The sequence below is a fragment of the Myxocyprinus asiaticus genome, chromosome 6 (assembly GCF_019703515.2).
Source record: "Myxocyprinus asiaticus isolate MX2 ecotype Aquarium Trade chromosome 6, UBuf_Myxa_2, whole genome shotgun sequence".
NCBI lineage: Eukaryota > Metazoa > Chordata > Actinopteri > Cypriniformes > Catostomidae > Myxocyprinus > Myxocyprinus asiaticus.
Genome location: NC_059349.1, coordinates 52,026,345 through 52,052,049, shown reverse-complemented (window position 1 = coordinate 52,052,049; position 25,705 = coordinate 52,026,345). Strand labels below are relative to the sequence as shown.

Below are 25,705 nucleotides of genomic sequence, written 5' to 3'. Positions count from 1 at the left end.
ATGATACGGTTAGTAAGCGATTTTATTACACTAAAATCATGCTAACATGTATAATGTTTACATCTTGTGGCTATACTGTCTGTCTTTTAACCATCCTGTGGTATTTGGTCATTTTTGACCAAAAATGTTTTTCCTTCAGTACAAGACTTGGTGACTTTTCCTCCATTTGTCATCTAACCATACAAAAAAAAAAAAAAAGAGAAAAGATTGGGCTTGATTCGATCTAAGTGGTTGTAAAAACAAAAGAAATCGACACTTTTGGTATTTGTGGCCGTTGAAAAATTGTGAAAGACCAAAAACAGAACAGTTTTTTATTATTATTTGTCAAATACAATCAATAAATCAGCCACAATGCAGAAAAAACAAACAGAAATTTCAGGGTGAGTCTCTAAAACATCCTCCTGCAAAACATACACACCCACTTACACAAACACAAAAATGAACTGGTGAGACTATAACACAGAGCTTATTTTTTGACATTTATCAGAAAAACCAATAAATCATTCAGAATGCTAAACACACACACACACACACACACACACAGAAATGAAGGGGTGAGACAATAACACATTCACAATGCAGAACACACGCACAGAACCAGGGCATCAATAAGTGGAGCTCTACAACCATCTTTTGGTCATTGTTGGCATTACAAGTCATCTGTTGTTCTCCAGCTGATGACAGCAATCTGACACACACACACACACACACACACACACACACACACACACACACACACACACACACACACACACACACACACATTCATTTGTAAAATAAATCTTTACTATAGAAAGTTTGAAATTGCAAATTGTTTACTCTGATTCTTCTGTTTTATACTCACTGAATTTTCAGAATTTTGCAGTTAATTTCTGTTTCCTGATGTTCATTTTCTGGACATTATTATGCATTTTCTTTGAGTTAATGCATTATGTTTGAAATAAATTATTGGTAGAAAAATGCTTATTCTCTGTCTTGATTGCAAGCATAATGACATTAACTGCAAAAACTGACACTTCAGTTCTAAAATGCTAAACTGCAGTCATCTACTAGCTATTACTGTCATGACATGGTTTTCAAGTCATGTTATTTATATTTGTTCACCAGATGGCAGCAATCTGCCTCCAATGTATGTCACATTCTCATATTTTCTGTTTCAAAAAATGTGAAGAATTTGCTTATTTGTATATATTCAAATTAATGTTTTTTTTTTGTTTGTTTGTTTTTTTTTACTTAATGGTAAAATGTAGAAATGTTCATGTAAATAAGATCAAAATAGCATAAAATCCCCAAAGCAATGCATCAGTTTATTGATCTTACTTCAGGGAAAAAAGAAATGGCATCATTATCATCATAAAAAAAAGGTTTACACATCTAAACCTTCCGGTCAAATATGACAGCGAATACTAAAGGGAGGTGCCATTTTTCAATACCATAGGAGGGTTAATGTTTATGGACTAGCCCCATTCACTTCCATTGTAAGTTCCTTTTTGTAACTGTGATTATTTTTTTATTTATTTTATTTTTTTTAATAAATGAAGGACTAGTTAAAATATTCTTTTGAGCTTTACTTGTATTGAAATATTCATTTAACAGTACTTAATATCTCAGGGGGTACTGCTTAATAAATAATCATATATTTATATAATCACATATGTACAATTATATAAAGTAAATAATTCAGGTTAAGTAAAATTATTAAGTAATTTAGGTCCCTAAGTATGAGCAATAGTAACATCAACATTTGTTTTGGCAAAAAAAAACAAAAAAAAAAAACACTAATATTTCACCATAATTGGACTGTTTTTAACTGATAAGCCATGCAAATGACTGCAAGACCTTATCAGAAATGTTTATTTCATAGACACTACTACACAAACACAACAATCAGTCCAGTGATTACTGTTAAACTCAGAAAATGTGCTCAGAATAGTGATAAAGTAGATACATTTTCTCTACAGTGTGAACAACATCATGATGTTTCAAAGTTTGTGATATATAACCAGTTCCTAAAAAATAAACCAAACACTCCTTCATATGAGCAGAGATTTAACTCGCAACAAACAAATAAAGAAGACTTAAACATTCCATAAAGTATCAACTCACAAAATGAATTGGTAACTGCAGTAAGTTTGTCCTGATGACATATGTAACCCAGGGTTTCATGAAGAGCTGACATATAATTTGTGATTTGTAATCAGCCGTTTTTGTTCTGTATTTAGGGCAGAGGTTTGAAAGTTACACCCCATAAGATCTGATCTAAGAGCCCATTCCAAGCCCAAACCCAAAGTCTTTAACCCTGGGCGAGCACACACAGGGTCACTGAGGCATCAAAACCATCAGAGCAAGGAAATTAGTCCGTTATCATGCAGCTGCCTCACATCTTTGGCTAAACAGAACTTCCACGACTTGGGGGTCAGCCAGGGTTGAGAGGTCACCCAGGTCCTTTTCGTTGCGGGCGATCTGTCGAAGAACTCGTCGCATGATCTTACCTGCAGGACAGGTAACAGACTGGATTAAAAATGTACCAGATGCTACAGGTGTTTGTATATTATCTTGTATATTGTATATTATATATTATCATATTTAGACAGTCTCTTCCTGTCTTAATGGACAGTTCTTGCCCAGAATAAACTGCAAAGTGGACCAGACCTTATACCGATAATATACGCAAGTAAGATATTAAGTGAGAATAGATTTATAAAAAACATCCTGGTTACTTTCGTAACCTCCGTTCCCTGATGGAGGGAACGAGACATTGTGTCGATGTAGTGATACTAGGGGTCACTCTTGGGACTTGAATTTGCATGCCACTCCCCTGGACATACGGGTATAAAAGGAGCTGGTATGCAACAACTCATTCGAGTTTTGTGCTAAGGAGCGGAGACAAGGTCCCTTTCTTTCTTACAAAAGCAAGCCGTGACTGCAACGTTGCCATGGTCATGTTCTCATAATGAGGACATGACTCATCCACGAACAATGTCTCCACGTGGGCATTGCCCAGACATGTAAGACAGTGATCGTGGCCGTCAGAAGCGGAGAAATATCGACCACAACCAGGAATAACACACAAATGGAAAGGCATCTTTAAGAGACGTTCCGTGTGTGCCGCTCTTTTAGAAAGAAAATATACTCTTTTTAGAATATACTCTTTTAGTTGTTTCTGCCGAAGCGCACAGGGGCGTTCTCTGCACTCCATGGGTGCAGAGGGGGAGAAGCCGCTGAAATGTGCCGTAGAATCCAGCAGATGAGGTGAATGAACTCCGCGGATGAATTCAGCTTCAATGAATAGAACTGCTCGGCTCCGAAGAAAAAATCTGAATGAGTGGTTGCATACCAGCTCCTTTTATACCCGTATGTCCGGGGGAGTGGCATGCAAATTCCACTCGCCAATTCTCATTGGCCTTTTTTCAAAAAAGCAGAGGTGTTTGGGGCTCCCAAGAGTGACCCCTAATGTCACTACATCGACACAATGTCGAGTGAGTGACAGATAGGGAAAATAAAACTTCTTGGAAAAAATATAGTCTTTGATCATTATTCGAATAGTTTGGAATAGTCTTTGATCATTATTTCTTAAAAATAAGCAGTGAAACAATTTTGTTTTAAAATATGAAAATAGTTATTTTGTTAACATTAAAATATTAATATGAATATTTGAAAAACTTTTGGCCACCAAATCAAAGCAGGTAGCCACTCTGTTGTCATGTAATATATATATACACACTCACACACACACACACTGATCAGCCACAACATTAAAACCACCTGCCTGGAGAGTCACGTGACGCCATGCGAGGATCTGACCTGTGAACGGTGAGCTCTGCACACTTTGCTAGTTTTAACACTTTTAATGACATAAACCGGTGAGATTCGATACACTCTGTTCCATAACTGTTCAAGAAGGATAATATGTCAAAGAATTCAAAATCCTCGAGCTCTGAAGACATTAAAAGACACTTACGTGCTCAAGCTGACACCCCCGAGCAGGCCGCAAGCCTGGGAGTTGATTTAGTCGGAGAGGTGCGGGAAATGCTGCGAGAGATGCTGAAAATGTCGGCAATGCTGACGAAGGTCATTGCTGGCTTGGAGGATCTTGCTGTGATACGTCGATCGATCACTGCCATGAAGGCGAAGTTCACTGAGGTGGTTACAAGAGTGGGGGATGTCGAAAAACGGATCGATTATCTGGAGTCATCAGAGAGGGAATTATCTGCTAATCCACTAGCGACCAAGGTGGATTTGGAGCATGTCTGGGAGAAGTTAGAGGACATGGAGAACCGTAGCCAGCGGAATAACATCCGTATCGTCTGAATTTCTGAGGCCGAAGAGGGACAGGATATGGTGAAATTCCTGGATGGGCTCCTTCCGAATCTGCTACATAGCAGGCCATAAGCTGGAAATCGAGCGAGCTCACAGGGTTCCTGCTCAGCGATCCGCAGAGGGAGACAGGCCCCAATCAATTCTGGCCAAATTTCTGAGATCATCCGATAAAGATCTTGTGTTACGCAAGGCGAGGAGTAAAGGAAGGCTTTCTTGGAAAAACCACAGCATTTTCTTGTTCCCAGACTTTGCGAATTCGACAAGAGAGAAACGTGATCAATTCAAGGAATGCAAGAACACCTACGAGAACCCCCGTGAAAACTTTGCCATCGGATTACTTAAGTCCAGTGTTTCTATACAAATTTTGTGAGACAGAATTACACGGCTAAAGATAATCTATAAACAAACTCCAGCCAATAGGCGGAATAAACACGAAGAGCATGTAGATTCATCCAGAAAACTGTCCTGAAGGTGTGTTACTCTACTCTAGGTGTGTTACTCTAATGTTAATGAATGGAACCTTATTGTAAAATGTTACCAATTAATGATTAAGTTGTGTACACTCATGTGTATTCAAGGTTCAAGGAAAGTATTATAATACCTTTTACTTGAAGGTTACACCACTTAACATTTTTAAAGTCATTAAATTTTTATTATTACTATTTATTTATTGTTATAAATGCTATCAGTGTTTTTCAAAAATGTATGAAAGCAACATGTACACTAAGATTACATTTCAACGCACTGGACACGTGTATTTTACACTAGATTTTTACAAGATTTCTAATTTTTATTACATCGGACAACATTATTTGTCAATGACCCAATAAAACAAAGCAGTTACTATATTTTTGTACATAAGGCAAGTAAGAATGACAGAAGATCTTGTTACCTGAGCGTGTTTTGGGGAGACCAGGGGCATTCTGGATGAAATCTGGTGTGGCTATTGGTCCGATCTTCTCCCTCACTTTCCTCTTTAATTCCTCCATGAGCGCATGGTTGAACTCTTGGTGGTCTTTGAGCGTGACAAAGCAATACATACACTCTCCCTTCACTGAATGTGGGTGACTGACAACCGCGGCCTCAGCAACGGATGGATGCTCAGACAGAGCCGCCTCCACCTCTGCCGTGCTCAACAAATGACCTTACACAAGAGAGGTATGGTTAGACACCTGTTTTTGTTTGTGTTTACATACTGTACATACTTTAGTATGACAAAGTACTGTCTCTTTAAGACAAGCGATCAAAATGTATCCTATTTACTTTCTTAATAAATGCCTTGACAGACCAGAATCACTATTCACTTTTAAAAACCTTTCCTGTTCTGATTCACAGAAGAAAGAAAGTCATGTGGTTTTGAATAACATGTGAGTAAATAATGACAGAATTTTCATTTTGGGGTGAACTATCCCTTTAAGAGTAGGAAATGAGAACGTCTCTTTATATGATATCCATAACCACTAGAGGGCAGCACTGAAATGAAATCCTTCAAGGTCTCACCAGAGACATTGAGCATGTCATCGATTCTGCCCGTGATCCAGTAATATCCGTCCTTGTCACGCCGGCAGCCTGAGGACACAAGGACACATCAGTTACAGCACACACACACTGCCAATACACTGCAAGATGATACAGCAACAGGTCATTCTGTAAATAGAGACTGCTTTAATTTGGTGACACTGCTTAAAAACGCCTCATGGTGACTAGTACATTATTAAAGAGTAAGACATGACAAATACTCTGAAATCTCTGATCATAACCATTGTTAGGGATAACAGGTTACAAGTAACCACACGTTACGTAATCAGATTGCTTTTTGTATAACGAGTAAAACAACATCACTTTTCAAATTTACACCTGTTATTTTTTCAAATACGTAGCAAGCATTTCTATTATTTTTTTATTTGATTTATTAACTAAAAAAGGCAATCCCTTTTTCATTGCATCATGCAGGCCTACTCAACTCGTTAATTTCTGTAAAAAGTGACAATGTTTACACAATGACTTCCGTTTATCAGAAGTAACGCAAAAGTAACTAATAACATAATTAGGTTACATTTATTAGAAGTAATGCAGAAGTAATTAACATGCTAATTTCTGTAAAAAGTGACAATGTAGCATAATAAGTTACTTTTATTAGGAGAAGTAACACAAAAGTAACAAACATTAATTTCCGTGAAAAGTGACAATATAACAATTAGTTTATTAGAAGTAATGCAAAAGTAACAAACGTTAATTTCCGTAAAAAGTGACACAACGTAACATAACTAGTTACATTTATCAGGAGAAGTAACGTAAAAGTAAATAACATAAATTTCCGTAAAAAGAGACAATGAAGCATAATTAGTTGCGTTTATCAGGAGAAGTAACGCAAAAGTAACTAACACATTAATTTCCATAAAAAGTGACAATGTAAGATAATTAGTTACGTTTATCAGAAGTAACGCAAAATTATCTAACAATAATTTCCGTGAAAAGTGACAATGTAACATAATTAGTTACTTTTATTAGAAGTAACGCAAAATTATCTAACATTAATTTCCATCAAAAGTGACAATGTAACATAATTAGTTGCTTTTATTAGAAGTAATGCAAAGGTAACACATTAATTTCCATCAAAAGTGCCAATGGGTAGCTCAGCCAGTATTGACGCTGACTATCACCCCTGGAGTCATGAGTTCGAATCCAGGGCGTGCTGAGTGACTCCAGCCAGGTCTCCTAAGCAACCAAATTGGCCCGGTTGCTAGGGAGGGTAGAGTCACATGGGGTAACCTCCTCGTGGTCACGATTAGTGGTTCTCGCTCTCAATGGGGCGCGTGGTAGGTTGTGCGTGGATTGCGGAGAGTAGCATGTGCCTCCACATGCTATGAGTCTCCACGGTGTCATGCACAATGATAAGATGTGCGGATTGATGGTCTCAGAAGCAGAGGCAACTGAGACTTGTCCTCCGCCACCCGGATTGAGGTGATTAACCGCGCCACCACGAGGACCTACTAAGTAGTGGGAATTGGGCATTCCATATTGGGAGAAAAGGGGATAAAATTAAATAAAACATTTAAAAAAAGTGACAATGTAACATTATTATTTACGTTTATTAGGAAAAGTAACGCAAAAGTAACTAACATTAATTTCCGTGAAGTGACAATGTAACAATTAGTTTATTAGAAGTAATGCAAAACTAACTAACACGTTCATTTCAAAAGTGACAATGTAACATAATTAGGTTACTTTTATCAGAAGTAATGTAGAAGTAATTAACACATTAATTTCCGTAAAAGTTGCAATGTAACATAATTAGGTTGCATTTATTATAAGTAACGCAAAATAAACAAACATCATTTCCATAAAAAGAGAAAATGTGACATAATTAGTTACGTTTATTAGAAGTTACGCAGAAGTAATTAACACATTAATATGCATAGAAAATTACAATGTAATGCTATAAATTACATTTATTATTATTATCATTAATATCTCAATTTCCGTAAAAAGTTACATAATTAGTAAATCTTATTACAAGTAACACAATAATGTAATGCATCGCTTTTAAATGTAACATTCCACAATACTAATTACGAAACATCTGGATATCCTGCAGTATTACCGTCTCCTGTCACATAGAATCCTGGGAATTTTCTGAAGTAGGTGTTTTCGAAACGTTCTTGATCCTGGTATACACCCCTCATCATTCCAGACCAGGGCTTCCGGAAAACCTGACACCAAAAACATCAGTTTAATGTCAGAATTACACCTTAGACTTCCTCTCTGTTATGCAGTTTGTAAATAACAGTTGGAATATCTGATATGCTACAAACCACAACCCTGACCAGTATGAACCGAGGTAAATACTCTGATAAATCTTTAAATCAACATGAAATCAAAATTGACCTTTTTTCTTCATCTATACATGTTCCTGGTCTTTTTGCTTATGATTCATTCATGCACATTATTGCCCATAAACCACCTGCCACATAGAGAACTTTCACCATCTAATCAATTCAAACATTGGATAAAATCAAGTCTCACCCTACATTTTTTACTCTTTTTTTGTTTCGCTCAAAATTACATACTTCACGGTAGTCAAATGGGTTGAAAAAAGTTCCATGTTGACTTTAATAATTACCCTATCTTACTCAGTTTAAAACTTGGATATAATTCTCACCAGGTATCCCTCCGCCTCCCCCTCTAATTCTTCTCCATGTTCATTAAGAATGGCGGGCTGAACTCCGAAAAACGGGAATGTCTGCACAGAGACGATGCATTCATACAGTCGACACTGATATCACAGGCCAAAAAAGTCATCCGTCCAATAATGCAGTGTTTTGATAATTATTAATAATAATTTAATAGGAATTTAAGATGACTCACAGCAGATCCCGGCTTCAGTGGTGTAGCAGCAGGAAGTGGGGTCAAAACATGGCCGCCCTGCCAACACAGATTAAAGATTTAACCTAATTTAATAAAACAGAACGTTCTGAGTGTTTCTGATTTTAAATATAAAATAAATGTAAATATTTTACCGTCTCTGTTTGCCAAAATGTGTCGATAACCGGACAGCGCTGCTGCCCCACAACCTCATGATACCAAAGCCAAGCCTCTGGGTTTATGGGTTCCCCAACTGTACCCAACACACGTAGACTGGACAAATCATACCTGAGAGAGACATAAAATTACTTATTTTTACATTCCTGAAAAAAAGAGAGTGGTGCTAGTGCTATTTATATGTGCACTTATACCGCTGTAGTGGCTCTTTGCCGTATTTCATCAGCAGTCTAATAGCAGTGGGCGCCGTGTAGAACTTAGACACTCCATATTTCTCAATAATCTCCCACAATCTGCCCACATGTGGATACACCGGCACACCTTCAAACTATCACACAAATGACCAATCATTTTGGGGTAAATGATTAATCTCACACTAGACTGATTACATATTTAAGCTACGATGAAACACTGTTGAAACAAGCCCCGAGTTTGCAAAATGTCAGTTCATGCAATTAAACATTGTGCTTTTAAAGGCATTATAATTCAGTGGAGAACTTACCAGCACGCTCGTCGCTCCATTGGCTAATGGGCCGTATGTGATGTAGGAGTGGCCTGTGATCCAGCCAATGTCTGCAGTGCACCAGTAAATGTCATCATGGTGATAATCAAAAACATACTTAAAGGTCAGTGATGTATAGAGCATATAACCAGCGACGCTGTGGACAACCCCCTGTACAGAGAATGAATGAATGAGACATAGGCTATATTCAGAGTGGAAAACTAGAATATTGCTTAGTACTGTACATACTGTGCACTACATACTGTATACTATATACTAAACATGCTAATACTAAAAATTATACTACATACTATTTAAAAAATGCAGTTAGCAAAAATAATGTATACCGCATATTATTTAAACATTTTTATATAAAACAGACCGCATTTGCAAAAATACTGTATAAAGCATACTATTTTAAAAAAGTACGTGAGACAGACTGCAGTTTGCAAAAATACTGTACATCGAATACTATTTTAAAAAAGTACGCAAAACTGAATGCAGTTTGCAAAAATACTGTATAAAGCATACTATTTCAAAAAAGTATGTGAAACAGACTGCAGTTTGCAAAAATACTGTACATCGAATACTATTTTAAAAAAGTATGCGAAACAATGCAGTTAGCAAAAATAATGTATACCGCATACTATTTAAACATTTTTATATAAAACAGACCGCATTTGCAAAAATACTGTATAAAGCATACTATTTCAAAAAAGTGAAACAGACCACAGTTTACAAAAATACTGTACATCGAATACTATTTTAAAAAACGTATGTTAAACAGACTGCAGTTTACAAAAATACTGTATAAAGCATACTATTTCAAAAAAATATGCGAAACAGACTGCAGTTTGCAAAAATACTGTACAAGGCATACTATTTAAAAAAAAGTATGTGAAATAGACAACAGTTAGCAAAAATACTGTATACTAAATACTTTTTTTTAGTATGCAAAACAGACTGCTGTTTGCAAAAATACTGTATACCGAATACTATTTGAAAAAATGTTTTAAAGTATATGAAACAAACAATAGTTTGCAAAAATACTCTATACAGCATACTATTTTTTAAAAAGTATGTGAAACAGACTGCAGTTTACAAGTAGCCACCCCTGGCATAAAATCCTGGACATGCCCCTGCTTTGTTGTCACATGACCTCACTATATTGCATGTTTAATTCATCTAATTATAGTTACATTTGAATTTTTAATATAATTTTGAATGAGAATGACTGAACATTTAGCAGGCTGACCAAATAATAAGACAAAAAAAGAGACATTACAGTCGGATAAAGTTTCTGATTCATTATAATTCACGCTGGAATAAGAAGTCGAGCAAATACTAGTTTGCCATTTGGAACATACCAATGTTATTCAAATGTTCATTGCTTTGCATTATTTATTTTTTTTATTCCTTACTATTTCTATATACTTACATAAATATAATGTTTAAACAGGGTTCCCACCCTTTTTGACCAATGAAAATCCATGACTTCCAGTCGTATGCTATTTTTGGAAACCAATTTTTAGAAATGATTTTGATTCAGACACTAGATTCGCTCATGAATTCAGACCAATTTGTGAACCATTTTGACCAATTAAATGACAAGAACCTTCACAAACGTTTTCTCAAGTTCTCTACACTAGCTCTAATCAAGAGCAATATTTAACTGATGAATTAGGTGATCAGAGCAGAGTGTCACTTTAGAAATTACCTTGACTTTTATGATTATGATCATTCCTTTATGACTTCTCCAGGCCTTAAAATCCCATTTTAAAATTCCCTGATATTTTCCAGGTTTCCCATGACCATTTAAAATGACTTTAAACAAAAGATGACTGTTTAATGGTGAAATGTGCGAGGTCACATGCCTTGGGTTTGCCGGTAGATCCACTGGTGTACAGAATGAACAGAGGATCTTCAGCATCCACCCACTCCGGTTCACACTCATCTGACGCACCGTCTATAAGATCATGCCACCATATATCACACTCTGCATCCCATGGTGTCTACAGCACACACATAGAAAAGGGATGTAAATGTTTGAAAATTAAGGTTAAAAAGATTCCTATTTAACATTAAAAATATTTGAAAGCTACGACATAAATCAAGATTTTCAGTAAACAAGTACGCGTTGCATTCTCACTTTTGCCACAAGGAGAGCTAATGCAGACATTAGTGTGAAATTAAGTGTGCTTCCTCTTTCAAGTCAACTACTGTCATGGCAGTGCAACAATTTGGAAAGAATATTGCTGAGCAAGTAAGTTAAAGTGAACATATTAATAGCAACTTTTCTGAATAATAACACATCCAGTTTAATGGTTCAAACTTTTGAAGGTAACTCTATCGCACCCTTGAGTACTGAGATTTGTTACCGCCACAATTACCGGACCACACGTTGGCAATATGTTGGTCAAACACTCTCAGCTGCATACACGTACTTGCGTGAAGTATGTTTCTGATCGTAGTTCACACAAAAAGTTCTCATTAATTACTCATCCTCATGTTGTTCTAAACCTGTATGCTGTTATTTATTCAGTGGAAAACAAAAGGATGTGCATCTCTCTTTTCCAGGTAAATAAAAGAACAAAAACACTGTAAAAGCACCATAAAAGTACTCTATATGACTTGTGCGCTATATTCCAAGTCTTCTGAAGCCAAACAATAGCTTCCGCCGTTAGTCTACATACAAAATCTCATTTGCGGTCACATTTTTAAGAATTGTACCTAAAGGTGCATTTTTTAAATTGAACACAGATGAGATTGAGATTTGAGAGATAGAGTGGAGGACAAGCTCATCTGCAAATAATGACTCAGACTTTGGTCTGTTACACACAGCTGTCATATAACTTAATTTTATGGGGCTTTTATGGTGTTTGACAAATTGGGTTGTTATGAACTGTATGGAAAAGCTGTATGGGGAAGATTCTTTTGAAAGTCTCCTTTGATGTTCAACAAACAAAACAAAAAACAAAAATGTAATAACAGCATACAGGTTTAAAGGAGCACTCAGTAATTTTTTCCTCATTTAAAAAGTTTAACTCGTAAAGACATGAATTGTAATTTTGCAATATATGTAGGAAATCAAGAGCACTCACATTATAATATAGACTTCAGTCATATCAGTAACCTTATAAAAGCTGTTTTATTCTACATGGAGAGGGTCCGAGTGATTTTCATTTTGAGGTGAACTATTCCTGTAAGGTTTCAGTTTAACTAACCTGTAGTTTGTTGGAAGAATCACTGTTTGTTATTAAGCCATGATGTTTCACCACCACACATTTCTGAACAGAGAAGGTCGTGCTGAGAGAGAGAGAGAGAGAGATTCTAATAAAGTTATAAGGGAAATAAAAAAACTTGTATAAAAGAGTTTAGAAACTGTGCCACAGTGTGACTCCACTGACTTCAATTCAAATGATGAAATCTGCCTGCAATAAGACATGGCTTTAAGTTATAATCAGATTACAAGATTTTTACATTTTCTGAAAAATTTTAGAGGTGCTTGCTCGTGCAAAATCGCCATCACAATGCTAGTGTGTTGCAGCTGGTTGCTAGGGCATTGCTAGGTGGTTGCTAGGGTCAGGGGTGGACTGGGAAGAGAAGTCGTGCTGGGATTTTACATAGAAACTGGCCCAAAAGTTGTTGGGGGGGGTTTCGCTGTCCTTTTCTGCATATCGCTGCCCCCTTCGGCATATCGCGGCGCCGTTTGGCCCGTTTAACGGCCGGCCCGGTTCTCCTGATGGCCAGTCCACCCCTGCTCGGCCCCAAAGTGCGTCGGCCCACCGGGAAAATGCCCGGTATGCCAGATTACCAATCCAGCCCTGGCTAGGGTGTTCCAGGTGGTTGCTTTGGCATTGTTATTTAGTTGCTAGAGTAGTTGCTAGGACATTACCATGCAGTTGCTAAGGAGTTGCGGGTGGTTGCTAGGACATTGCCATGCAGTTGCTAGGGTGTTCCAGGTGGTTGCTAGGGCATTGCCATGCAGTTGCTAGGATGTTCCAGGTGGTTGATAGGGCATTGGTATGCAGTTGCTAGAGTAGTTGCTAGGACATTACCATGCAGTTGCTAAGGAGTTGCGGGTGGTTGCTAGGACATTGCCATGCAGTTGCTAGGGTGTTCCAGGTGGTTGCTAAGGCATTGCCATGCAGTTGCTAGGGTGGCTGCTAGGGCATTGACAAGCAGTTGCTAGGGCAGTTGCGAGGGCATTACCATTCAGTTGCTAGGGTGGTTGCTAGGGCATTGCCATGCAGTTGCTAGGGCGGTTGCTAGGGTATTACCATACAGTTGCTAGGGTGGTTACTAGGGCATTGCCATGCAGTTTCTAGGGTGATTGCTAGGGCATTGCTATTTAGTTGCTAGGGTGGTTGCTAGGGCATTAACATACAGTTGCTAGGGTGGTTGCTAGGGCATTGTCATGCAGTTGCTAGGGTGTTCCAGGTGGTAGATAGGGCATTGCTTTGCAGTAGCTAGGTTGTTCTGGGTGGTTGCTATGGCATTGCTATGCGGTTGCTAGAGTGTTGTGGGTGATTGCTATGGCATTATCATGCAGTTGCTAGTGTAGTTGCTAGGGCATTGCCATGCAGTTTCTAGAGCGGTTGTTAGGGCATTGCCATGAAGTTGCTAGGGTGTTGCTATGGCATTGCCATGCAGTTTCAAGTGTGGTTGCTGGGGCATTGCTATGTTCACCCCTTAGTCTCTATAATATTCTGGTCTCTAGATCTGGTTTGAGTCAATGTAACTCTATGGAATTTTTCACTTGTATTATGGTCTGCCAGGCCAAAATAATTAGACTGATCATTTAGAAATATCATATAATATAATATCAAACCTCTCCTCGACAAATTAAGTAAGGTTCATATAAACAGAGGATGAGCATTAGAGATGGACGCACCTCCCCTTACAACGCTCTAAAGCCTCATCCGCAATCTTCTTCAAATTGATCAGCTTGTCCCCTCTGTTCACACCGTCTGTAGGACACATACAAACACAGAGAGCAAATATGTGAGACAGGAAGGGTCTAATCACTAACTCACTAACCGTCTGATGCATATTGCACACAAAAATGGAAAGAGTTTTTTCAAAACGGCAAGCTCCAATCTGATTGGCGGGCTTTATGCACTTTCCAGGAGTGAGGATGCACATGTTTGCATCAGTCCACCAGGAATCAAAGTCATGTTTACAAGTTCCCAGGATACTACAATGAGCATTTATGAGGAGGAACTAGTCACTGGATTTGACTTACTTTCTTATAAGGAACACAAAAGGAGTTGTTTTAATGAATATTGCGTTAGTAAGCCATATGGGTAAATGATGACAGATTTTTGGGTTTACTATCCCATTAGGATATTCTACTTTGTTCTTTTGGATATATATGGATGAATCTCACAAAACATGTCCAGGTCACATTTCATCTACTAAACTAATTCAGTAAACCTACTTACAGCCAGTGCTGGGTAAGCTACTAAAAAGAAAAAAAAAGAAAATAGAGTAATCCAATTACTAATTACTTCTGTTTAAAAAATTGCAATCAGATTACTCTACGGATTACTTAATCGAAAAATGTTCTAAAACACTTTTCCCCATACATAAAGAATTTCATTTTAGAAATGTGTAACACAAGTAATGTACTTAAAGGGATAGTTCACCCAAAAATGAAAATTCTCTCATCATTTACTCTCATCATTACCCTCACGCCATCCCAGATGTGTCTGACCTGCTTTCCCAGCCTGGGTAGCTCAGTGGTAAAATACGCTGGCTACCACCCCTGGAGTTCGCTAGTTCGAATCCCAGGGCGTGCTGAGTGACTCCAGCCAGGCTTCCTAAGCAACCAAATTGGCCTGGTTGCAAGGGAGGTTAGAGTCACATGAGGTAACCTACTTGTGGTCGCTATAATGTGGTTTGTTCTCAGTGGGGCGTGTGGTGAGTTGAGCGTGGTTGCCGCGGTGGATGGTGTGAAGCCTCCACACATGCTATGTCTCCATGGCAACATGCTCAACAAGCCATGTGATAAGATGCGCGGGTTGGCGGTCTCAGATGTGGAGGCAACTGGGATTTGTACTCTGCAACCCAGATTGAGGCAAATCACTATGCGACCACGAGGACTTAAAAGCACATTGGGAATTGGGCATTCCAAATTGCGGGAGAAAAGGGGAAAAATAAAAAAATAAATAGAAGGTCCAAAAAGTGCAAATGCAGCATAAAGTAATACATTTTTATTGAATTGGTCACGCCCCACAGGAAGTTAAATTGGAAATTGAATTGGAATGATAAGAAGTGGAATTTATATAATTGCAATTCAAGGAAATTCAACACAGTCACACAAGACAGGAATTTCAGTAGTCCAATACAACAACACGCATTTTGTGACATACTAACTGACAATAATTACATTATTAATTTTGATTAATAATGCCAATTTCCCCCCTGATAGTTAGAATTTGAACTTATTAGACACATTAAACTAAACTCATCATCTACATCAAATTTGAATTTAATCTTTAATCAAATTTAAAAAACTAAATAAAAAAACTAAATAGTTTGTTTTATTTATTTAATTTTGTTAAACATTACACAATTCAATTTATTGGAATTTTGTTATGAAACTGAAATGCTTAAGCCTTAAAAAATAAGCACTAGAAATTGTTCACCACATTGTTTTAATATACATTAACTCTTAAAACTCGTAAAAAATAAAGCCATTAAAATACAATTCAACTGACTGTTTAATATACTTAGTAAATTATAGAAATGATGGGTTCTTCCACCATGGAACAAGCTCCATAAAATTTAAATTACATTTTCATGTAAAGCCTTTACACACATCCTTTAGTACAGATCTGGATGCCTACTGCACAAATGATAAAACACTGACGGGGAGGAGGAGTTATGGATAAACTCTGCCCTGTAAGTCATACTCACCTGCCGTTACCAGGATTTTGCACTGAGCATCCATGATTCTCTCACAGAGAGACTCAGAGGAGAAGCCTGCAAACTGACAGAGGAAAAGAGGAGAGAGTTAGACATTCACGCAAAGGAGGAGTTCCCTGCTGTTTGTGTGTTTATAACATTAAAGGTGCTGCAAGAGATTTTAGCCGTTCTACTAACACGAGACTGAGCCGTTGAATTAGCCACGCCCCCTCTTTTCAAAACCCAGCACTCCAAAGATACCAAATGATCTTTATTGAGACCGCCACAAGCAGAAACAGTTTTTAAAGACAACAGCAGCAAAATAGCGCCCTCAACTGACAACTGTTATGAACAACATGGCATAAAAATGGCATTAAGCCTCAATAATTCGCTGCAACTACAATACTATGAGAATGCGCAAAATGATTGACAGGTCGAAAGCATCAGAGACTGCGGCATGCTGTCTGATGTTTACAGAATCTAGAGAGCACCACACCTGAGCGTCGTGTGTGTCTGGGCTTTTTTCAGCGTCTCGCGCAATAATGTCACATCTCAATGTGTTTTTCAGCATCTCGCACAGGAGCGACACATCTCGCTGTTTTTTTATACAAAAATATTATCACATTTTTGTTTGCTGTTTACAGAGTCTAGAGATGTCACAGAGACCGGTGAGATATCTCAGGACACTTATTTCATTCATATCTTTCAGGGAGTAGGAAATGTTTTTTGCATAATTTCCATGAAAAAAATCGCTTACAGCATCTTTAAAGGTTATAATAACAGTATCTGAGACAAGCTGTTTATTAAAGAAGTGTGTTGTTTTTTTTAATTGCTAGAAAATAAGAAAGTGGTGCTAGCTTGTGTTAAATTTGTCACCACAATGCTAAGGTGTTGCGAGTGGTTTGCAAAGCATTTCTATGTGGTTGCAAAAGTGTTCTGATAGTTTTTTTAGCAAGTTGCAGGCAGTTACTAGAGTTTCCTTAGTGGTTGCTAGGGTATTCTGGGTGGTTGCTAGGTCATCGTCGTCCCTAGATATGGACGGTTTTAGGGGTTTTGAAAAACCAAAAGTTCAAGGTGTTCTTTTTTCCAAAACAAAAAAAGACTGTTTTAAATAATAAAAAGTAGCACAATAATCTGACCCAATTTGGGTCATCATCCAAGCATAAAAATAGACTTCAATACTTCAAGAGACCTTGAAAGCACCCGTGTGATATTTTTAAATACAGCTATAACCTTTACATGGCAAGAGATGGCTTGGCTGGCAAAAATAGTCCTGGCAGAGGAAAAGAGGGCATACTCATTTCATGCATATTCCATGCTAAATACTGACCCCAGTTTAAACTTTTACATTTTCTCAAGGTAAATAAATGGTAGTTTATAGGTCTCTGGAGAGAAATGTCAAAACTCACATACTGGCCCTGAAGTTTTCTTTTTGATATAGACTGAATAACGAGGCAGGGAATTTGTTAAGCAAGCACCACTATAGACATTTTGTGAATTTTGAATGGTCAATATTATGGTCAGAAGTTACATGATGGTGAATATTATGAATGTTTACAAATAATTATTCAGACTAAGTGAAATGACAATAATTCTGTGCTTCTGTACTCTAGTTCTGCAGATAAATGTAAGACATTAATCTACTAACCACAATCGAGTGGACAGCACCAATTCTAGCGCAGGCCAGCATTGTGTACACCAGCTCTGGAATCATGGGAAGGTAGATAGCGACTCTATCCCCCTTATTCACACCTGGAGCACAGAAAAGAGTGCATAGAGTTGTGTGAATTAGCAATCCTCGTTTTGACATCTTTGATGAACAGACTGAATGCACTTATATCATATTTGCATTATAAAAAGTTGAGCATGCTCAGACTGAGGTGACACAGGGGAAGAGGAAGATGAAGGTCTTACCCAGCAGCTTTAAAGCATTAGCACATCGGCACACCTGTCTCAACAGTTGGCTGTAGGTGATCGTCAGGTGATGATCAGGTGAGTTTCCCTCCCTACAGAAAATGCCAATCAATATCAAGCCATTAGGAAATAACTGATATACGCCTTTGCCTTATGTACATAAGAAGGCTTTTATATTGTTGCTAAAAACTGATATCAAAGCTTTCTGTTTAGATTAATGTACATACTGTGTACTTGATAAAACACCTTAGGGGCCGTTCACACTGAAAGCGTTTTTTTTTTGCCTCCGTCTGCAGTGTTTTTCTATATAAACAAGCACTAGACAGATATATTTGCAGTATATCAAAAAAAAATTTGGACGTCTTGTGCAAGAGCACCATGCCACATTGTTTTTCAGTGTCTCACGCAGTACCGTTACATCTCACAGTTTTTTACTCAGCGTCTTGCATAGGAGCGTTGTATCCCGCTGTTTCTTTTTTTGTAGTGTTTCATGCAGGAGCACCACGTTTCACAGTTTTGTTTTTTTTTGTTTGTTTTTTTTTGCGTCTCACGCAGGAGCACAGCATCTCACTGTTTTTTTTAGTTTCGCATAGGAGCAGCACATCTCGCTATTTTTTTTAGCGTCTCGTGCAGGAGCACCACAATTCGCTGTTTTGTTTTTTTTTTTGCATCTCATGCAGAAGCACCACATTTCGTAGTTTTTTTTTTTTTTTTTTGCGTCTCATGCAAAAGCACCGCAATTCACCGTTTTTTTTTTTTTTTTTGGCTCGCGCAGGAGCACCGCATTTTGCCATTTTATTGCATTTCATGCAGGAGCACCGCATTTAGTAGTTTTTTTTGCATCTCACGCAGGAGCACCACATTTCGCTGTTTTTTTTTTTTTGCATGTCATGCAGAAGCACCGCATTTCGATGTTTTTTTTTTTTTATCTCAAGCAGAAGCGCCGCATTTAGCAGTTTTTTTTTTCATTGTCTCACGCAAGAGCGGCACATCTTGCTGGGGTTTTATTTCAGCTTCTTGCACTAGAGCACCGTACCTCACTGTTTTTTTTTTCAGCCTCTCGCGCATGAGCACCACATCTCGCTGTTTATTTTAGCGCCCTGCGCATGAGCACCACGTCTCGCTGTTTATTTTAGTGCCTCGCGCATGAGCACCACGTCTCGCTGTTTATTTTAGTGCCTCGCGCATGAGCACCACGTCTCGCTGTTTATTTTAGTGCCTCGCGCATGAGCACCACGTCTCGCTGTTTATTTTAGCACCTCGCGCATGAGCACCACGTCTCGCTGTTTATTTTAGTGCCTCGCGCATGAGCACCACGTCTCGCTGTTTATTTTAGTGCCTCGCGCATGAGCACAACCTCTCGCTGTTTATTTTAGCGCCTCGCGCATGAGCACCACGTCTCGCTGTTTATTTTAGCGCCTCGCGCATGAGCACAACATCTCGCTGTTTATTTTTGCGCCTCGCGCATGAGCACAACGTCTCACTGTTTATTTTAGTGCCTCGCGCATGAGCACAACGTCTCGCTGTTTATTTTAGCGCCTCGCGCATGAGCACCATGTCTCACTGTTTTTTCAGTGTTGGGAGCGTCATGTCCGGCTGGATTTTTTTTAGTGTCTCGCGCTAGAATTCCGCATCTCAGTGTTTTTTTTTCAGTCTCACGCAGGAGCACTGTGTCTCTGGGGGTTTTTTTCAGCATCTTGCACAGGAGCATCGCGTCTCGCTGTTTTTTTTTTTTGTTTTTTTTTTGTCCTGTGCTGGCATATCATTCTTTGTTGTTTTTGTTCAGGGTCTCGCATAGGAGTACCACATTTTGCTGGGGGTTTTTTTTCAGCATCTTGCGCAGGAATGCTGCGTCTCCCTGTTTTTGTTTAGTGTCTCACTGGAGCACTGCATCTTGCTGTTTTTTTTTTAGTGTGTCATGTGGGACTGTCGTGTCTCGCTGTTTTTAGCATCCGGTGTAGGAATGCAGCGATTTTTAAATACCTTGCTAAGTTAAAAAGAACTTTTAAAATACGCCTGTATTTTGTTATCATTTTTGCGCTGCGTCTATTTTTTTTATTTTATTTTTTTTATTATTTTTTTGCAGTTTAGCTGATTTCAATATCTGTTTACATGTGTCCAGTTTTTACAGGAACAGATACAAAGTCCCTTTTGGCCTAGCAGTCTGTGTTGGATTTGGATGTCTGTCAGCTCTATATTTGGCCAGTGATCCTTGTTTATTGTCCAAGCCAAAAGAACAGTCAATTCATCAAATCACAAAATGGCAACCTGCCTTGTTAAACACTGTGGTTTAGACTAGAGTTTTAAACTTTTTAATTATTTCTGATTTTTTATATCTTAAGAAAATGTGAGTGGTCTTCGTCTGTGCAAAGATGCAAGTATGATTCTAGAGTTTTGTGGGTGGTTGTCAAGGCATTGCTATACAGTTGCTTCAGTGTATTGGCTGATTGCTAACTGGCCCAAATCAAAACAACAAACCCAAAGTCTCTATTATATTCTAGTCTGTATATATATCTCAGATCCCTCCTTCAATACATGTCTATGGGAATTTTCTCTGGCATTTTATAGTTCACTAGGCATAAATCATAAGTCCAAACGCTCAGAAAAGTAATAGCACACATCTCCTCAAATGCATGATGGATCTTTCATATCCAAAGTACAAACTATGGTGGACGAATTATGCACCACATTTTAATATTTAGGAGTAGGGATCTGAACAAACACCTAACCCTAAGTATGAGCAATAGTAATATTGATTCTTGCCTCAACAAACTCCATTATTATTGGTTATGTCTTTCTATTGTTTCACTTAAAAGTGTGCAATTTCACACAACAGTGTGCAACACACAGGATGCTACAGAGTTGCAATGCATGACTGCCAACTTTAGTACAGTAAAAAGCAAATCAGTAAGTGAGCTCACGGCTTAGGTTTACTGGACAACGGCACCTGGCCGTCCAAAAATGGAAAGACCATGATGAACAGACGACAAGACGGCCAAGTGAGTGACCTCTCTTGTATGAATGATGGGCACCATAAAGATGGAATTCTGACCTCTGAAGCTAGCACATTGCATCATATTGTGTATTACTTAATAAAGATTAAACATTTTAATTAAACCTGGAAATTGTACAGTTGGTCAGGTTTTGTTGCTTTCATTGAAGCACACAAGATGCTCTTTGGAACATTCTCAAATTATGTTGGATAACATGGATCATCAGGCCCCCATAGTGTTCATGTTGCTTTTTACAAAAAAGAAAAGTCTGTTAAAACCTGTGTCCATTATTAGTTCATGGCGGTTAATGTCTAACTGAAGTGTAGCTTTTGCATGGTTTGCATGCTTTGATTCTTGGCATCTACTATGAGACTGAACAGTCTGCCAAAACCACCTCATCCAATGTGCCAGAGAGAGACAGACTAGACTAGCTTACTGTAAGAACCAGAGTCATGGAGATCTGTCATCCATGTAAAACATATTTAGATGGACACAGTTAAACATTTCCCTATTTACTCTTAGGGGGAATTTCACAAAAACCTGTCAAGAACATGTCCATATTTCCACATTAAAATGAATAGAGAAATTATATTTTGCATATTTATATTCGATTTCTTCTATTTTGTTGTTGCATTGTGTCATTATTTGCATAACAATTAAGCAACCCCCCAAATTCTCATTAATAATATAATTTCTTTATATTTGTGCTTAATTGTCATAAAAATAAATAACGTGACAATGCAATAAATCTTAAAAATAGACTTTTTAATGTAGGAAAATATATAACAAATATATTAAATAATTTAGAATTTTCATCCAAAATTATAATTCTCTCATCATTTACTCACACTCATGCCATACCAGATGTGTATGACTTTCTTTCTTCTGCTGAACACAAACAAAGATTTTAAGAGGAATATTTCAGCTCTGTAGGTCCATACAATGCAAGTGAATGGTGATCAGATGTTTGAAGCTCCAAAAAGCACATTAAGGCACCATAAAAGTAATCCAAATGACTCCAGTGGTTAAATACATATATTCAGAGGCGATATGATTTTTGATTATTTTGATTGTTTACCATATATCTCCACTTTCACTTTCACATTCTGAAATTGAAAGTGAAAGTGGAGATTTATGTTAAAAAGGATTTAAATAATGATCTGTTTCTCACCCAAAGTGATCATATCACTGTAGATGACATATATTAAACCACTGGAGTCATATGGATTACTTTCATGCTGCCTTTATGTGCTTTTTGGAGCTTCAAAGGTCTGGTCACCATTCAGTTGCATTGTATGGATCTACGGAGCTGAAATATTCTTCGTTTGTGTTCTGCAAAAGAAAGAAAGTCATACACATCTGAGATGGCATGAGTGTGAGTAAATGATGAGAGAATTTTCATGTTTGGGTGAACTATTTTGTGTGTGTGTGTGTGTATATATATATATATATATATATATATATATATATATATATGTGTGTGTGTGTGTGTGTATATATATATATATATATATATATATATATATATATATATATATATATATATGTGTGTGTGTGTGTGTGTGTGTGTGTATATATATATATATATATATGTGTGTGTGTGTGTGTGTGTGTGTGTGTATAATGTATATATGCGTTATGTTTATGACATGTTTAAATGGGATTTATCCTTTAAGGCTTGTTAGAAATTGTTTAAATTATAAAAGAACATCAGTGATTGCCTATAATGTCTCTTGACTTGTACAAGACAGTAGTAACATGACACCCACTGTTCCAGAATGCTATTAATACTACAAAACATAATGTAACTCAAGGTTATACAAGTACAATAATCACAACTGTATTACATAGTTTCATGCCAATACTACCTAATTGCAATACCCTGCATGGAACTTATCAACACAAGAGTCAACACTTTAAAAACATTTATGCAATTCTTACAGGAACTATTCTATCACTGTTTATGCACTTAGATTGTCCTGTGATAGAAGCCTTTAGATGCCTTTATTTTTTGTCACACATTATACATTTGCACATATACAGAAAAAAATCTTTTTTTGCATATCCCAGCTAAGCTGGGGTCAGAGCATAGGGTCAGCCAGGTGCATCTGGAGCAGATAGGGCCTTGCTCAAAGGCCCACCAGTGGCATTTTGGCAGTGCTAGGGCTTGAACCCCCGACCTTCTGGTCAGTTACCCAGAGCCTTAACTGCTGAGCCACCACTGCCCCTGTACATTTTTTGCATATCCCAGCCGACCTGCGGTCAGAGCGCAGGGTCAGCCATGATACATGCGCCCCTTGAGCAGATGGGGTCAAGGGCCCAACAGTGGCATCTTGGTGGAGCCACCACTGCCCCTAAATATATGATATGCATATTTATCTGTGATATGCAGGTGATATGGGGTTCAATAACACTATGAATAACTATTGTTCCCTAAACTGTCTGTTTGGAATAACGGGAATTTATTCCATGTTCTATGAGCAAATACTTGCAAGAACAAAAAAGTATTCCCAGAATTCTTAGTTAATAAAGGAATGTACTGAGCCTTGCACAAATGCATTAGTTCTAAATAACTTAATGTATTTAAATGTGTGACTTTAGTGCTAAGCTCTTAAGCAGCCAGTTGATAACTGTAAAACCCTCTTTAGAAAACGTACCATGTCTAAATTGCATCAAATGCATCTAAATTAATCAATATTGCATGGGGCATGCAAAATCAAACTCAAAGCAAACAGGTACAGATTTGTGCATTTCAAGATTTTACCAGTAGTACGCCACTTTCTCGCCCAGGTTCCTTTCATGCACATTTCGGTCGAGAACATTGTAGCAAATGTTGGTTTTTGCACCCTCCATGAACTTAATGTAAACTTCTCCCTTGGTTACATCAAAGTTATACTGCATCATCTGGCCTGACGGGGTCTTCTTCCAGTAAAACTCTTGAGCAACATCCCCCCAGAACTCTGCAATGCATTTCAGATTAAAAAAAATGGCATTATTGCATTTATCGTACATTAAACCATAGAATGATAATAGCTGACTTTACTACTAAGGTGCATGCACAGTTTGTATTCATACTGCAAATATAAGTAATATATATATATATATATATATATATATATATATATATATATATATATATACTTATATTTGCAGTATGAATGTCACTAAAAAATGTTGTACAATAAAATATGTAAACGTGATATGTAAACATCCTTAAAACAAGATTTCATTCGGTTGAGAAGATAAATGACAAGATATTAAGTCTTGTTTTCAGAGAAATATGAAAAAATAAAAAAATAAAAAATAAAGAAAATGTATGTCTAAGGGAAAACAAGTATATTTTTCTCACCCCATTGGCAAATAGGTTTCCTTGTTTTAAGCATAAACCTCATATGAAGAAAAAAAAAATCAAGATATGTCATTTTGATTCTAAAGAAAAGTTACCTTGTTTTAAGGATGTTTAAATATTTTTACTTAAAAAAAAGACACTTTGTTTCTAAACTGATGCTCAACATCAAATGACACTGTACCTTCAGGTTCTTCAATAGACTTTTTGTATAGGGAAAGATATGCATTAAAATCTGGCACATGTGCATCTGAAAACAGGCCATCCGGTGGATAGTATATCTTCTCCTCGGGCTCTTGAGTTCCTGGAACAACCATGTTGGTGGATTCTGATACAGGAGACATAAAGTAATCCTTATGAAGTGTGTTAGGAACGGTGTCACTCTGTAGATGAAGTGTCTGTGCATGCTGCACCCACCTTTTAATCCTGCCCTGTCTGCTCAGAGCCTCTTCCACCAATCACAGCGTGCCATTCAGCACTCCTACTTTTTTGATTGGCTGAGTGACTGCTCGGCTGCTGATCCCACTGCAGAGGGTGGCGCAGCACGAGCCAGACGGGTGATTGGCATCAGACTGCATGTTTACTGAAACACACTCGTTTATTTAGCTATCTAAATAGGGGCTATGTATTATTTTTTTACACATAACAAATTATAAATACTAGCCCAAAACCTAACCCTAACAGAAAAGTTTTTGCATATATATATATATATATATATTTCATTTTAATATGGATTATTTTCCAAATGAGTGTCATGAAATTTTTTTTATTTAGCTCACTTCTGGGGACAAATTCTGATGGACAAAACCCAAATCCCTATATTGTGTGTCTTCAACTACTAAAAGTAAAGTCTTGTTATATTCGGTTTTTCACACTCACACTATTTTTAATTTTATATTTTTTTATTTACCAATGTCCAACACTGTATTTACATGCATCACAGGAGATTTATGTCATTTTTGTCATTTCAGGGTCATTTCCCGCACATCTCAAATTCTGTATCATGTGTAATAGAATTCTATGGTGAAAATTAAGCTGATAGTAATTACATAAAAAAAATAAAAAAAACTCTTAACTCTTCAATGACACTTCTGTCGACTTGGTCAACAAGAACACAATCTAAAAAGCACTTTATCAGGGGCAAAATGATTTGGAGTGGTGCAAATAATGCCACAACTG

General features: G+C 37.5%; 1 protein-coding gene across 1 annotated transcript; it reads right to left on the bottom strand.

Annotated features, from left to right (window-relative positions):
- Positions 1 to 297: 297 nt before the first annotated feature.
- Positions 298 to 24,930, bottom strand: acss2l (acyl-CoA synthetase short chain family member 2 like). The gene is made up of 17 exons (XM_051700616.1): positions 24,711 to 24,930; positions 23,945 to 24,140; positions 18,188 to 18,279; positions 17,922 to 18,025; positions 16,286 to 16,358; positions 14,259 to 14,334; positions 12,589 to 12,670; positions 11,239 to 11,376; positions 9,365 to 9,535; positions 9,057 to 9,190; positions 8,841 to 8,973; positions 8,689 to 8,745; positions 8,483 to 8,563; positions 7,925 to 8,033; positions 5,821 to 5,889; positions 5,213 to 5,464; positions 298 to 2,492 (listed from the first exon to the last, which is right to left on the bottom strand). Exons 1-17 carry the CDS (start codon positions 24,868 to 24,870, stop codon positions 2,365 to 2,367), a joined length of 2,055 nt encoding a protein of 684 aa, XP_051556576.1. The 5' UTR covers positions 24,871 to 24,930; the 3' UTR covers positions 298 to 2,364.
- Between the last annotated feature and the right edge of the window lie 775 nt (positions 24,931 to 25,705).

Bases quoted from the DNA above. Each gene is read 5' to 3' on its own strand.
- acss2l (XM_051700616.1), bottom strand. From the start codon at position 24,870: ATGTCTCCTGTATCAGAATCCACCAACATGGTTGTTCCAGGAACTCAA. The intron at 14,335-16,285 runs GTGAGTATGACT...TGTGTCCTACAG, and splicing joins CAAAATCCTGGTAACGGCAG to ACGGTGTGAACAGAGGGGAC. The intron at 11,377-12,588 runs GTTAGTTAAACT...TGTGTGCTGTAG, and splicing joins ATTCTTCCAACAAACTACAG to ACACCATGGGATGCAGAGTG.